Consider the following 16,286-nt stretch of genomic DNA (forward strand, 5'->3'; position numbering starts at 1 on the left):
TCCACTTTTACATTTTATTCATGTCTTCCAAGATGAGTAGCTGCCAGAAAACATCATGTTTAATGATTTAATTCATTCTCTAGGGTTCTTTGACTCTACCATTGTTGGAAAAAGAAGAATAAGGAAAGAGAATTATATTTCTACCCGTCTTTACAATGTACATGAGCAACCTTTATATAGTACTAGAAAGCTGACGAAGTTTGGTAAGGCCGACTAAGTTTGATACAAGTAATCACAAATCAATCAAGGTGAAGTTTGGTACAGCCGACTAAGTTTGGCACAATCAATAAATCAATGGTCCTACAATGATTTTAATATTTTTCCTCAAACTCAAGATGGTACTATACATGCCAACTTGAGTTTGAAAATTGGATCACGAATGGATCGAAAAACTGACTTACTAGATGAAGAGCTGGAGTAGTAGCTCAAAAGTTGATGTAGCAAATTAGGAGCTGAGAGAGAAGGCAACTGAAGCTCGACAATACTTGTAGACAAAAGCACCATAGAAGAAGAGCAAGGGATGATGGAGTCGGAGGCAGTAAATAAAATCGGAGATTGAGGACTGGGGTGGCGCCATGCAGATGTACGTCTTCATGATCGAGAGCGGGACCACGCCTGCTGAGTTTATCTTCGACAAGCTTCTGACGAGATGATGCGACGTGCTGCTGGGGTTTGGAGCAGGACCGCACCTGCTAAGTTTATCTTCGCCAAGCTTCTGACGAAACGGTATGGCGCACTGTTGCTGGGATTTGGGGTGAGACCGCGCCTATCGAGTTTACCTTCGCCAAGCTTCTAACGAGACCATATGGTGTGTGACGGCGACTGTGGATGTGCTTGCGATCCTCCTCTCCGCCAGATCGAGTAGTGGTCGGCGGCGGCGGCGCAGGCGCGAACGATGGATGCGGGCGGGTCTTCGCCGGTTCCATCTTAGGGGTTTTCCCCTTCTTTGGGAGCCTCTGCGAACAACCAGCACGCGGAAATAGGGAGGGCACGACAAGAAAAAGAGTTTTTTTTTTGTATGTGTTATTCTCGGCTTGGGAACAACCCTCCCCCACGTGAAGCAAACCGAGAGAGAGAGAACACTGAGCCCCCATAGCATCCAAGTGGGCCGACGTCACTTTTCGATCGGAAATCAAATAAAAAATAATGAAAAAAAAAGAAAGAAAAAAGAAAAAAAGAAGGCTAGGGTTTTATCACGATTTCGATGAGAAGAAGGGGGCTTTGAAAGTAGCCGAGGTCGGAGCCCTAGCTACCCTCTCAAATGAGGTAGGAGAAACAGAGGATCTGTGAGCCACAATATGGCAGAAAAGATGATGGCACATATTACATGATGGGTGACTCTGATACCATATTGAACAAAGAAGAATAAGAGCAGAGATTTATATTTCTATCTGTCAATTATAATGTACAGGAGCAGCCTTTATATAGTACTAAGAATCTGACGAAGTTTGGTAAGGCCGACTAAATTTAGCACAATCAATCAATCGATGGTCCTATAATGATTCTAACAACTATAATAATAAAACAATAGTAGAAAAGGAACAACACCTCTAATATTGCTCCTTTTTGTGAAGCCTCCGTTTGCGAGCTTAATGAATTTATCGAAAAAGCCATCAATTTTGAGCTTCTTCACAGTACAAATTGCTGGTGAGTTCATCTGAGTAGAAATTTGTGTTAGGGGAGCCTCGAACAGGCATGTCTTCCCATGCGAAAGACGAGAGAAGCTTTCCATTGCTTGGAGATGCTTATCGACATAACCTTATGCTCACAGTTCCATATTCATGTCTTATGATTTATGCCTGCAACTAACTCAATCCAGGCATGGTTCACACATCATAAAAGTTGTGGGGTTCTCAATAAATCTCAAGAATCTATGAGTCACCAGTGCCATGTTAGATAGGCAATCTTAAGGGCGGATTTAATTTCACCATCACATAGAATGCGACGTGGGCATATCCACAGAATCTAATCTTTAAGTTTGTTAACATTGTGTGGTATATTGAAAGAGAAATGCTGAGTTATGTGATTCTGACTAAGGAACCGAGGCATTTGAAAGGGAGGGAGATGACTAGCTAAATTAATTAGCAATACTTGCTTAAAAAAAGGGGGTAATTCGTGCATTTTTACTCAAGTGTTCGATCAAGTCGGTCTAAATTTACTTCTTTTTTTTTGTTAAGCGTACAATGTTATCTCCGTGTGTAGCTTTCAATCCTTCACACGTTTCGGGTTTTTTATTATTATTATTTTTGTACTAAAAACGGAAGTATTATATATAAGATGTATGGATATAGACAACAAAATAAAAAGTAATATATCTCGGAGAGTACGGGGTAATTCCGTCTCTTTCACTCAGAGGTGGTTCTCCGAATGGTCTAAATTCACACGTTTCTGTTTATCCATTCATGTTGCAACACATGATTGGAAAATATTTTCTGAACCTCAAAATTCAGGAAAGATGGGCTGCCATGCTCTGCACTTAGAAAGCTAGTGTGAAAAAGATGGAATTCAATTGAGTATTACTTCATGCATACATATATTTCGTGAGACTAATAAGATAGCTAATTAGATTGCTTCGTGCGAGCATACTATATTAAAGTTGTGGAATTCATTTTTTATTTATCATGATATTTTGATAATATTCGAGTGATTAATACAAGTGGATATATTCAGGCCTTGTTTGGAAAAACTTTTGAAGGACCGAAAATCACTTTCTGATTCTCTAAAAGCACTTTTGAATAAAAAAAAGGGTGTTTGGTAAAAATTTCAGAAAATTGTTTTAGCTTTTCTAGAAAACTAAAACAGTTTTTTGAAAGAAATTCCATTTTGAAGCTTTTCCAAAAAGCTGTTTTGAGCTTTGTCGGGAAGCTTTTTTTTTGATCAAAATATTCCCATTTAAAAGTCCCTTTTTTTCTCCCAAAATCTTCTATCTGCCTCTTCCTTTCTCACCCATCCCCTCCCTCTCCCTCTCTATCTTCTTCTTCCTCTCAACGTGGCTGCCCATTTCTTTTTTTTTTGTTTTTGTTTTGGGAGGCAACCCGTGGCTGCCCACGGTGGAAGCCATCACGCCGGCCACCACCCGTGGTCGGCGATCCCTTTACAGGTCGTCGCGACGCCACTTGTGGCATGCGGCCAGCTCGTGGAGCGGCCAGGCTCGGCCGTGGGGTGGCCGGGCCTCCGCTAGCCGCAGGACCATGGCATCCCAGTCGTGGGACCGCGGAGGCGAGCCGTAGCGAAGCCCCCATGGCGGCCCCCTCTTAGGCCCCTCCCGCAGCTAGCCGCGGCCGCCCCCTCCCGCAGCTAGCCGCGGCCGCCCCCTCCCGCGGCTAGCCTTGGCTGCCGCCTCTCAGGCCTAGAGTTGGGCACTGGGCCGGGCCGCCCACGGCCCGGCACGGCCCGGCACGAAGCGGGCCGTGCCTGGCACGGCCCGCTAGCTACAGTACCGGGCCGTGCCTGGCACGGCCCATTTAAGGGGGCCGTACTGGGTCACGGGTTTCTGGCCCGCGGGCCGAGCCCGGCACGGCCCGCTCTTGGCCCGCGGGCCAAGCACGGCACGGCCCGCGGGCTAGCCCGGCACGGCCCGTCTCCATAAAAATTAATGCTTCATAAATTTTTTAATAAATTAATACATATTGAAAACTAAGGATTTATTAATATAAAGCCACCTTAATGGTGGGGGGTTTGGCATAGACCCCTACCAGTTTATTAATTTAAATCAAAATGGTACATGAAGGGAGGTTTGGACCTTAGTCTGACCTCCAGAATACAATAAGAAAGGGCCGAGGTTTGGACCTTGGTCTGACCTCCAGAATACAATAAAAATGTACAATTATAAAAAATTAAGAAATCTTACTAATCATCAGTGATTCATTGAATCAGTATTCACTCTTCAGTAGTGCCTCAGCATCCAACCAATCTTTGAAGCAGAGAAGCATCTCCACCGTTTCGCCCGTCATCCTACTTCTCTTTTCGTCAAGAACACGCCGACCTGCACTAAAAGCGGATTCCAATGCTACCGTGGACATCGGCACAGCTAAAATATCGCGTGCAATTGCAGACATAACAGGATATTGATTTCTAACACTCTTCCACCAAGATAATACATCTAGATTCTCTATTTGATTTTCATCATATGCAGACTGAAGATCATTTCGTAAATAAAATTCTAGTTCACTATTTAAAGATGAAGAAGATGAAGATAAACTTGAAGCATGTGTGTGTTTTCTCTGTGCAATGAATGAAAAAATAGATGACGAACGAGAACTACTAGAATAAGAAATAGAGGTTTGTACGGAAAATCTAGATCCACGAATTTTTTCATCATATATAGCATAAATATCATAAAGAAGTTGTTTTACCTCATTTTTAGCAGGTTCAGGATCTTGATTCATATTTTCACAGTATGCATCAAGTAAAATTAGCACGCCATTTAATTTAACTCTAGGATCAAATACAGCAGCTAAGTTATGCATAGGACATATCTTGTCCCAATACTCATTCCATTTAGATTCCATTAGGTCAATAATAGGCATTAAAACATCATCATATCTATGTTCTGCAAATTTTTGACTAATTATATATGCTTGTTGTAAAAATGAACATGAAGTTGGATAATAAATACCAGAAAGAACATTGGTAGCATTATAAAAACTAAGCAAAAAATCTTTCAAAATTTTTCCTTTATTCCAATCAGTTCAATCAATGTAAAGCCTAATCCACGATCATTAATATATGCACTTAATAAGTTTTTATATGGGTATGCATCATGTATCATGCTATATGTTGAGTTCCAACGAGTAATTACATCAAGTTTAAATTTTTTAAAACGTTTACCATGATTTATACATAGTTCCTTAAATTCTTGAAGTCTTGATCTTGAAGCATGAATAAAAGAAACTGCATTTCTAATTTTTGAAATCACATCTTGAATCATGCCCATGCCAGCTTGAACAGAAAGATTTAAGATATGACATGCACATCTAATATGCAATAAATTTCCATCTAACATGAGATGCAATGAGTCTTTTAATAATGCAACAGCAGAATTATTATTAGATGCATTATCAAAAGTAATAGACATAATTTTATCATTAATATTATATGAACATGCAGTTTGATAAATGACATTTGAAATTTGTTGCCCAGAATGTGGAAAATCAAGAGCACGAAAAGCAAGAATACGTTTATTTAATTGCCAATCATTATCAATATAATGAGCAGTAATGACAATAAAACAATTACTACCTACAGATGCTAACCAAATATCAGAAGTTAATGAAATTTTTACATTTAAAGTAGAAAGTGTTTCAATTAAACTTTGTTTCATTGCTAAAAAGTTAGTCATAGCTACTCTTCTAAATGTATGCCTACTAGTTCTTTTGTAAGCAGGTTGTAGGTTTAATTGAACATATTCTTCAAAATTAACAGATTCACATAAACTAAAAGGTAATTCATCCTTAACTATCCATTTTACAAGTGCTTTTCTTTGATTTTCATGATTATATGCAAAATTACCTACAAGTAATCCCCCTTGTATATTAAGGGTACTTTGAGTTTGAGCATGAGAATCATGCATCCTATGACTCTCTTGATGTCTTTTTAAATGCCCTGTTCCCCCACTACTACTACAACTATAAAGTTTGACACATTTTTTACATTTAGCTTTCCAGACTCCATCAAACATAACTCTATCAAATTCATTCCATACAGCACTAGTCCTCTTACGAGAAGAGGTTTGATCTTCACTCGGTTCACTAGTTCTAGAGGAACTAGGAACATGGGGTTGGGGATTAGTTTCTTCTCCCTCAGAAACAGGAGGAATGCCAAACTGACTTTCCTCAAAAGATGACATATCTAAATTGATGAATTCAAAAAATAAAAACTAACCACAAGGAGGAATTGAGTAGAGGGTCGGAGGGCAGAGGCAGAGCCGAGATTCTGAGCTTCCTCTTGTGCTCTCAACAGGAGTGATCTTCTCTTCTCAACAGGAACCTCCTCTTGTGTAGCACTTGAACACTTGCTAAATGCAAACTAAAAATTAAATTGCTAGAAGAGCACTTTAGAAGAGAGAAATAATAGTAGTAGAGAAGGAGAGAATAGTTGATTTGGTGTGGTGAGAATGAGGGAGGAAAGGGCTATTTATAGAAGCCCAAAATTTTTTTTCCCAAAATACCCCTCAATTTAGCTGTTTTTGGACTGTTGGGAGGGGCAAAATTGGAATTTTTCCAAAATAGCTGTTGGAAACGGCTATTTTTCTCCCCCCCTCTCCAGACGGGCCTGGGGCCGGGCCGGGCTACTGTTCTGTGCTGAACGGGCCGTGCCTGGCCCGGCCCGCTTCATAAGCGGGCCGGGCCAGGCACGGCCCGTTTAGACCTCGGGCCCGGTGGGCCTGGGCCAGGCCGGCCCGGCACGGCCCGATGCCCAACTCTACTCGGGCCCCCTTCCGTGGCCGCTGTGGCCCGGCTCCCTTCCAACGCCGTCGGCCTTGCAGGAGGAGCAGAAAGGAGAAGAAGGGGAGGGAGGAAGGAAAAAAAAGAAAAGAAAAAAAGAAAAGAAAAGAAAAAGAAGAAAAAGGAAAGAAAAGAAGAAAAGAAAAGAAAAAGAAGAGAAGAAAAAAAGAAAAGAAAAGAAAAAGAAAATAAATAAAAAAATAAATAAATGCATAAATAAATATGTATATAAATAAATGAATAAATAAAATAAATAAATAAGATAATAAAATAAATATATTTCAATGAAATAAAATAATAAATAAATAACTAAATAAAATCAATAAATAAATAAAAAGAAAAATAATGAATGAGTGGCAAATAATTTGATCTAAATAAATAAATAAATATAATATAATATTTTACTCTAATAATTATAATATTTTGTATCTTTATTACTGTATTATACTATAAATATAATATAATATTATATTATATCATAATACATTGATATATTATGTTAAATAATTTAATATTATATTAAATTATCATGCTATAGTATAGAATGTTATATTACTATATTATAATAATATTATATTACATTATAGTAATATTATACTATATTATATATTTATATATTAATATATGTTATATTTTATTATGTTCTGTTGTATAATCTATGCAATGTCCTTTTTGGCAATTTTGTTGTACAAAAATACTTTCTCAACTTGTAAGTGCCACAATACCTTATAAATATAGTTACCAAACAGTAAACAACTTTTTATAAAAGCTCTACTTTAGAAAGCTCTATTTCCAATAGCTCTACTTTCAAAAGCTTTATTACCAACAACTTTTCTAAACAGGGCCTTACTCAATTACTCGGTGAAGTTGCCAATTAATTAAAAAAAAAGAAGAAGAAAGAGAGATGAAGCCGGTGGATGTATTTGCGCTAAGAATTTTGTGAAGTAGCCTATCAATTAAGAGAGAGAGAGAGAGAGAGAGAGAGATGCCTCGATCGAAAGTAGCACCAAGAAAGACCAAAGAATACATTACTCGAATGGCTTCAAATGGCGTGCCCTGCCCTCGCATCTCCCCAGACTAGAAAGGAATTAAGCTACTCCACTAGAGCACCATAAGCCGTGATACTTCGCACCAGACGCTCATTTCACTGGTTCATCACTGCTGGGGAATTTTCGCCCGATCCTTTTGGAAGGTCAAGATTGGTGGAGCACTTTAGAACAAGATCCTCCCCCCGAGAATAAAATGGACCAACGAAAGACATGGGCAGACAGCAATCCACTAGGGGCTCGTTTGGTTCGCGGGAAGCATTTTTCTTCCTAGGAATATGATTTCTGGAAAACAAATTCCTAGAAAGAGGATGCCTAGGAAAGTACTTTTGGCATGTTTGGTTGACCAGGAAAAAGTGACAAATTTCCAAGATGCTTATGTTTGGTTGGCCATCCACTTTCCTAGGAAAGTTATATATAATTCCTATTATGCCCTTAATAAAATTTAGGTTTTTAATGCCTCTTTAATGCTTCTTTAATGCTGAAGGGACTTTTTGGAAAAAAGTAAAAATGGAGCGATTCCCGCCTCATGGGAAAGACTTTCCCATGAAATGTGGGAATCACATTCCCATGGGAATACAACTTTCCCTTCTCTCTCCTTTGAAAACTCCAACCAAACAAGAGGCATTTCATTACTTTCCCGTTGACCACACTTTTCCTCATTCTTTTCCCGCAAACCAAACGAGCCCTAGAAGATCACTAAGGGCCCGGTATTGCTTTAACCTTCGTGCAGACCCCCCCCCCCCCCCCCCCCACCAAACTCAGTGAGTGTTACTTGTCCTTTTGTGTTCAATAATACATACATACATACATATATGCTTTCCAGCTTGTATCAACTGTTCCTTGATTGTTCCTGTCCAGTTTCTCTCCTCTTATACTCTCTAACAGGATAAGGCTGTAGCCAAAAAAAAAAAAAACAAAAACAAGAGGTCATCCATAGATCAGTTTTCTAGATGATAGCTAGCTTACTAATAAAATCTCTTGATAGTTATATTAAATATATAAAATTAATCTGTCCTTTTTGTAATTTAGGAATACTTGAAGATGGATACTAATGGGATTTAGTTCATTAAAATTAATGGCTTTGTTGTCTAAGCTCAATAGCTCAATTCTTTGTGTTCATGTGACACAAAGAAGTTGGACAATGATGTGCATATTGGCATCATATCAGCATGGAGGAAACTAAGGTAAGATAGGAATGGAGTGTCTACATTTTTTTAAAAAAATTTTATAATGAATTTCAACTTTTTCGATTAGTATATGAAAAGTTTTTGTTTTTTTGAGCAAAATGATGGCAAGCCATAACTTATTTCATTGATTAAAAAAAAAGGTTGGAGGGAAGCAAAAGCAAACTTAACGCTCAAAGAGGGAAAAAAGAATAAACCAAAAGGGAAAAAGAAGACTTCGATGCTCAAATATGTAGATACTAGTCATCTCCACTACTCTTTTATACATACAAAATGGATCAAAATTAGATATCATGCGAAAAGTCTGCCCCAAACTAAAGCAAGAACAAGATGATATCTGAGAAATTAAATAAATAATTAGCGTGGAGGTGAATCAAAACGCATGAATCTAGTAAACCTGAACTTTAAAATCGTGTTATCAGTTGATCTTAAAAATTTATAGTAACAGGAAAAAAGATAAATATCTACCTATTTAACAACCAGAAATTCTGAGTTCAAATATTTGAGTCTATACATATGTACGTAACTCTAGTGCAAGAGGAACTCACTCTCTTTCTCTCACAAATGATAGGAAAAAGGTCAGTAATATATAATAGATTTTTAAGTTGTTGAATGGAACAACAACAATCAATCAAAGTAGAGTCAATTCTTGTTGATCCTTGTGAAAAATAACTAAATAATTAAATTCAAGGAAGGTTTTGGTCAATTTGTGAGGTAGAAGTTCAGTGTCTTCATCAATGCTGTGGGGCAATTTATTGAATATAGCGATGCCAACCCATTACATAACGTGCTAATTCCATATTTTTTTAAAAACTGAAATTCCATCTTTCTAAGAGATGGTGATATTAGAAATTTTTCTCTTTTCTCGACTCTACATATAAAAGTAAAACAGGCCGATCAGTTTAATCAAACTACGCATTTTCAGCTAACAAAAGATCAAAGAGATGCTCGCAAAGAGTATAAAAATGGTGACACTTGATTTTATTTCTTAGGCATGGTTTGCATGAATGGCGAACAACATCAGTGACAGGCTAGCATAAGTTTGATGCACTTGTTCAATTCTTATTTTTTGGATCCAAGGTGGCTGATATTAATCAATTTCACGGTTGTGACATGTCGGGTTGCATGGATAGGGGCAGTCGATCTTCTGAACGGCACTCCGGCCATAAAACCAGTCTCCAACTGCTTTTGCAATTGACTGCAAAAAAGAGAAAAATAAGAAGATAAGACAGACTATAAAAGATATATACTGGGAATAATCATAAATTCCATTTTGTAAGCATAATATTAAGTAATCTCCATTTAGATACAAAATCCTCGGTTCGAAGGCAACATAACAGCCTACAACATGCAACAATATAATACATCTATAACAAGAGTGAAAAGTTACAAAGAAAATAAATAAATGCATCAGTAGCCTGCAACTGCATTATAATTCTAATCATCCCATTTCGGGCGCAGAAGTTATGACAGAATACAGAATTCCTCAAGAAAAAAAGAAATTAGTGATTGACACATGAAAACTGCCACCTCTGTATATTTGTAATTAAGTGGGAGATGGTTTAGCTTACCATCCTATCTATAGCAGGAGAATTACTGCTTAACCATGTTTCCTGAGCCCCTGATTGGCAGTGGGAATAACATGAGTCTATAAACATGCCTACTGATGGAGAATTCCTGGGCAGTGCACGTAGAAACTCTGATCTGAAACCTGTCATAACATCAAAAAATATGTTAATCTCATATTCTTCAAACACAACAGAACTGTTCAACTGACCTGGAGAAACCATAATCTCCAATTAAATTAAACCTGTAATAATTCATGACTCCCAATTATTAAATGATGATGTACATGTTGCTGCTTCTAAGTCATAACTAGGCAATAAGGAAGAATTTGTAATTGGGCATACTATATATGGATCTTGATACAATATCTGTTTTAAATAATAATGAACGCATGACTTGCTAATAGAATTTCTGTTTATAGAATTTCAGTGTTGGAAACTCTGAAAATCCAAGCCAGACCGGCGACTTGCCATACAAAAGAAACTTTCAGTGATCGGTATCAACTTAAAAGTGCTGACCTTGCAGGGCCTGAAGTTGGCTTGAAGAACACTTCTTTATATCAAGCTTGCATTCACTCCAAATTTTACGGGGATCAGAAGGACTTGGTGCAAAAATGTTCTTGATCTGCAATTTGAGACAATTTATTCACTGCTCAGATGTTTTGTGAAACAAGCAATGATCTTTCAGTATATCTTTGGTCAAAAAAGGTTCATTCAGCATATAAGACGTTTCTAAGAACTGCAGAAAGGTTCAAGTCTGTTCTTCCATGGTAAAAGTCGGTGGGTCATCATCTTGGAATATTAAAAGAGCATATGTGATATACTAAAGCAAAGATCTTTTACTATATCTTGGGTGCATTAAAGGAAAACCATGGTATAACAGGGGCTTGAAGTATAGAATATAACCTCATTTACAGGGGCTTGATAAGAATATTTAGTTAGCTGAAGAAAGATATTGCGGCTATTGTTTCAAAAATAATTCAGCAGAAAAACTCTTTGGGTTCATTAAGCGTGATAAGTCAAAAGCAGCAAAATATATTTGAGGAAATTGTTACCTGCCATGCATCATATGCTGCATTTAATATGAAAAGTGGCGTGCGCATATTCTGCACCACATACTGTGGGAAAAAGCACTGCATATACATTTAAACCATGTTGGTAGGATGGTATTCTAAGGTTCATAATACCACAATTTTTTTTTCTGGTAATGCCTTAATACCACAATTGAGAAAAATATTACTTACCAGGCTTGGCGGAAACCTTGAAGTGCATGAGGACGGCAAATTCTTTGCTGATCCCTAGAAGAAATACAAGTTCCAACTTAGCATGCATTATTAAATATTACTATTAAGACTAGATGATATTACATAATTTTAAGCATGTCAGAAATGATATTATTATTTAAGAAGTAATTACACTGGTCATAAGTTTATCTCGAGTTAGAATCTTCTATTTCCTTCTAAAACCATCTCATGGGCAGGGGCTTGTCACTGACCCAAACAGTACCATGAATACAATAGTTGGGTTTATATATAGTCAATAAAAAAGAACTAAGTAAACTTACATGGGTGGTCACAACTTGATTATAGAAGTCTTTGATCGTCTCTTTTCCAGAAACATCCTTCCTGTCATAATATTGCCAAAGAATGTCATGCTCGGATTTTTTTTTTTTTATTAGCAAAGTTCGATAACCGGGAGTAGTTCTCTGGTATAATGAGCAAATTCTAACATGGAAGCACAGAATATGAGCGTACGCATCGATAAAATAACCAGCATCTGAGAAGCATTTAACTCTTGCACCAGCTGGTAGAAGATCATGAAAGCTGTCACAGTGTAGTATGGATGCCAAACCACCAGCTGAACAGCCAGAAAGAAGAGCCTGCAACCATTCTTCATACTATGAGGACACCATATAATACAAATAAAACATTTGGCTACTTTACAGGAACCCACATTTTGTGCTTTGTTCATCCCCTTTGCCAATAGTTCGTCCATAATAGCACGCCAAACCCTAGCTCCTCTAAAGTGAAGATTTGTTGCCTAATTAGATGATGACATAGAGTCCAACATTATATTCACAAATTCCCGATTTGTAAATAAAAGAGAAAAATATATTAACCAAATAGCAAGTATAGCACATTTTGCATAAATGCAATGCAGAACAGACTTACAGGATTTACTGCCTCTATATCACCGGTAAATGATGAACCGTCACAGTATCGAATCTTTACCTTGTTCCAGTTATAGAAGTCTACATGTATCCCCAGAAACATTAAAAATGCAAGGAAATTAATTAAATGCAGCAACAGTGGATTGCTAAAAATGAATGTAAAACTTAATCTCAGTGACCAATTTTATAAAATATAGGTAAATATGTGATCACTTAGTTGTGATATATCAAAGAGAACCATTTACAAATGGCAGGTGACTACAGTAACAAACTAGCCCTTTGGAGGGCAAAGGTTAATAGTTAAGAAGAATAATTAGGTGTCCTCTAGCAAGGACTTGCATTTGGAGTCCAAAGAGCAAATAATACTATTAATGAAGTGGTTGACACTGCATACATAACCAGGACTTTTCAAAAACAATTGTACTACTTGCAGAACAAGCCATCCCACCATATGTGTGAGGAGATGATAGACTCATAGTACTAAACCATGGAGCCCCTAGTTTCCATTAAGCAATGTAAGGCCCTTCTTTGTATAAAGTGACATACCGGATATACCTGAGAGAAACATTCCTTGGTTTTGTTGTCTCATGGATTTTTTGCATATGAAATAAACGGAGTAATGGGTAGTTTTCATTAATTCACATGATTTGCATGCAACTTTCCTATCTGCCAGTCGATTCATCCAGAAGCCCATAAAAATATTTATGCTTTATTTTTTTTTTTCATCATTCAGGATTCTCTAGACCTTGGAAATTAGTTCACCTAACTTCATTCAGCTGTGGGATATTGGAAATTGGATAATGCGGCTTAGCCGAGAATCAGCTATCCCTGACCTAAGAAAACCTGAAGTACACTTATCCAGCCTTCATGACAGCATAGCTTCATCTAGGTTTGGTCAGGTAAGTTGGTATGAAGTTGATTATTTCGCAATGTTTTAGATGTTCCTTTCGCCTCCGGTTCAAACTGGGTTGCAAAAGGGTCATTTGGAAGAAACATCTGGAATAATGGGAGAATTCAGCCGCTTATCTATACAAGGCCTAGAGAATTTATTAAAAGCTCTCCTTTTCCATCTTTTTTTTTTGCATTCATTAAAAGAATAAATCTCTAGAAAACCTTCATATACTCATTATACCCAACTGCAACATAAAATTCAGATTAATTTCATTCACTAGTGGTATTGACAATATCCATCAAAGGAGATAATTGTTGAATGCTATACCAGGATTTAAATTTTGCTGGTTGCCTAAAATTCCAGAGAAGGAAAGCTGCTTCATATACTTAGAGGAGCCTCTGAAGTTCCCTGTGCGTTCTTTACACTCTTCAACATTACTGCACCATCCTCCTCCCTGAGAAAGATCAGTTAAAAAAGAAAAAAAAGACATGAGTCCATCTCATAAAAGGTGGAACCCCGGGGAACTTGCGACATCCAACAGACTTAAATTTTTCCTTTGCTGGCAAAGAATTCGTCTTTGACTTTTAGCAACTCATCACGAGGGTTGTATATTTCTCGTTCCTCTGCACTCTGCAACAAGTATCATGGTAGATTATTTGTGTTGCAATAAGTATCTATATCCTAGACATTAAAAACTATGTAGAATATCCATGAACGATTCTTGAAGTTGTTGCATTCCTTGTGGATCTTCAGCTCATCTACAACAATCATTTCTGGACTGGCAATGGTGATATATGCCAATGTTGGATCTCTTTATACCTCAGACTCAGCAACCAAAGATACCGATTCAGTCAAAATATAAGAACCTATCGTCACTTGAATATGAGCATCACAGAAGATTGAATATGAGACTCCATACCAATGGATTAACAGAAGAAAGCATATTGTTTCTCGTCCTTATGAAATGAAACTGGGTGGATCTTCCATTTTTTTTGCTCAATTAAAAAAAAGAAAGAAGAAAGTATTTTAGTTCTAATATTCCAACAACAACGAGAAGATCTAACCAACCTCCATGTGAACCAACCAGTTGTTCACCCCTGAGCCAAAACCCGGTGCAAAATGATAAGCTGGGGGACTTCCATCCAAACAGACTGCATATTAATTCAGAAACCATAGAGCCAAAGACATGGTTAGATTCAAGAAGAGGAAACGGGGTGTAGTTTCTGAACAAACAGAAAGTCCTAGTAAAAAGAAATCATGTTAGTCTGATAAAGTGAGAGCAACATTGCAGGTGGTAATGATAAAATTATCCAACCTGCTCCTTTGGCCACAGCAGCTTGCACAAGAGTGAGAGGAACATCGAAACCTTCCACTTTCAGCGAGATTAGTAGATTTAGTAAGATTAAAAGATAAATCCATGCTCCTGGTTTACCACCAATCATTCTGCAGGATCAATGTGAGCACATTAAAACAGAGCAAGCACCATAGCATCACTACTATAAACAACACATCTGTTAATAATAGCTGCAGCCATGAGGCTCCCTGGAATTTTCAGCCTTTCGTAAGAAAAACTCGAAGAGTGCGTCAAGAATCTGTCCAATGTTAATGGTTCCAAAATTTAAAATTAATAAAGCAAATTCCTTTATGCCTAAGTAAATATTGGTGGACGATTAGGTTTTGAATATATGATCGGCAACTGGCTAACAATTAGCACTAACTATAACTCTATAAGTACTTTTTCCTTTTTTTTCTGTTTCTTTACTAAATGATGAACAAACGTTTATTGGATCAATAAACATCAATTTCTTAACATCTGGAGGAGGAGCTGGAGAAGTCTTGGCAACAAATTTGTTTCCTTTATTCCTGATTTGATCAAGTGAGCTCTCATCATCCTATTAAGGCAAACAAAACCTAATTTTCTTTACTATAACATCAATATAGCAGTTTGACATGCAGAATTTTAAGCAGACAACGATAACAACGTTTATATATATGAAGGAACAAGTATGGACTATAACTTATTGATAAATGCTGATTAACAGAAAATTTCAATAGGATCCAATATGAGCACAGAATTGGCGACAGCAGTTATGAGCTTCTCATGAAACTGATTTGTTGATTATATTGAAAAGTTCGAAAAGAAAACTGCAATATTTCACAGCCTGGAAATCCAGATTCCAAACCCGATCACCAAAACTTCCCTTTTATTCCTTTCAAAAGCTGATGCTATCCACTTTTTAAGATTCCAGAAGACAGTGATGCCCACTCAACTATTTCCCAGATACCCTTCACTGAACTAATTAAAAAAAGATCCAGTTCTTATATTTTTATTCAGGAATCCACTGCCTTCCCCTGCATCTACCAAACCACCACTAAAAATTTCAGAAAAAAAAGAATTTTCAGCTAAAAAAAATAAAAACAAAAACAAGACTCCATGACGGGAGCAAAGAAGAAAGGAAAAATAAAAAGCAAATCACATCAATAACACCTCACTTAGTCTACTGGGAACTGTTCAGAGGAGCACGGTTTTTTTGCAGAGATATATAAAACAAATGCACAGCCTCTCCAAGACCAAGAATAGAGAAACTTCAAACCAAATGAAATGCATACAGCTCACCTGAAATATCTGGAGATGGCCCAAACTCCACCATTTAAGATCTCTTTCTACATATATTTATACCACCACAAGTTACCACAAAGCCATCTCTCTGTCTCTCTCTAAGGGCTTTCACGTGAAGAAAGACCAAGAGAGGGAGCGGCGATTCCTTTCCTCGTTGCTTCGGGGGCTATACCACGACCATCTTCGGGACGAGGCCCACTGTAACTGCGGTTTAGATTTTGCCAAACGGATCTCGGGCTGATGAGGTCCGGCCAGAACAGCAGTGTTGGATTCGGCGCCATTAAATGTGGGCTGGTTCGAGCGCGTGTCGAGTATTTTACGCCGTCCAGCTGCAATCTAACGTAATCTATTGACAGTGTG

General features: G+C 37.6%; 1 protein-coding gene across 4 annotated transcripts; it reads right to left on the reverse strand.

Annotated features, from left to right (window-relative positions):
* Positions 1–9,635: 9,635 nt before the first annotated feature.
* On the reverse strand, positions 9,636–16,169 carry LOC103713012 (pectin acetylesterase 7-like). Of its 4 annotated transcripts, XM_008799765.4 has the most exons (13): positions 15,924–16,163; positions 14,622–14,749; positions 14,375–14,457; positions 13,634–13,760; positions 12,416–12,495; positions 12,198–12,284; positions 11,999–12,123; positions 11,809–11,869; positions 11,489–11,542; positions 11,300–11,377; positions 10,764–10,869; positions 10,251–10,390; positions 9,636–9,877 (listed from the first exon to the last, which is right to left on the reverse strand). In XM_008799765.4, exons 2-13 carry the CDS (start codon positions 14,746–14,748, stop codon positions 9,770–9,772), a joined length of 1,176 nt encoding a protein of 391 aa, XP_008797987.1. In that variant the 5' UTR covers position 14,749; positions 15,924–16,163; the 3' UTR covers positions 9,636–9,769. The 4 variants fall into 4 exon arrangements, with proteins under 4 accessions (XP_008797987.1, XP_038982865.1, XP_038982867.1 ...); XM_039126937.1 differs by having other exon boundaries at positions 11,809–12,123; positions 15,924–16,169; XM_039126939.1 differs by having other exon boundaries at positions 11,809–12,123; positions 13,634–13,936.
* Between the last annotated feature and the right edge of the window lie 117 nt (positions 16,170–16,286).

The sequence above is a fragment of the Phoenix dactylifera genome, chromosome 5, assembly GCF_009389715.1.
Source record: "Phoenix dactylifera cultivar Barhee BC4 chromosome 5, palm_55x_up_171113_PBpolish2nd_filt_p, whole genome shotgun sequence".
In the NCBI taxonomy this organism is placed as follows: domain Eukaryota; kingdom Viridiplantae; phylum Streptophyta; class Magnoliopsida; order Arecales; family Arecaceae; genus Phoenix; species Phoenix dactylifera.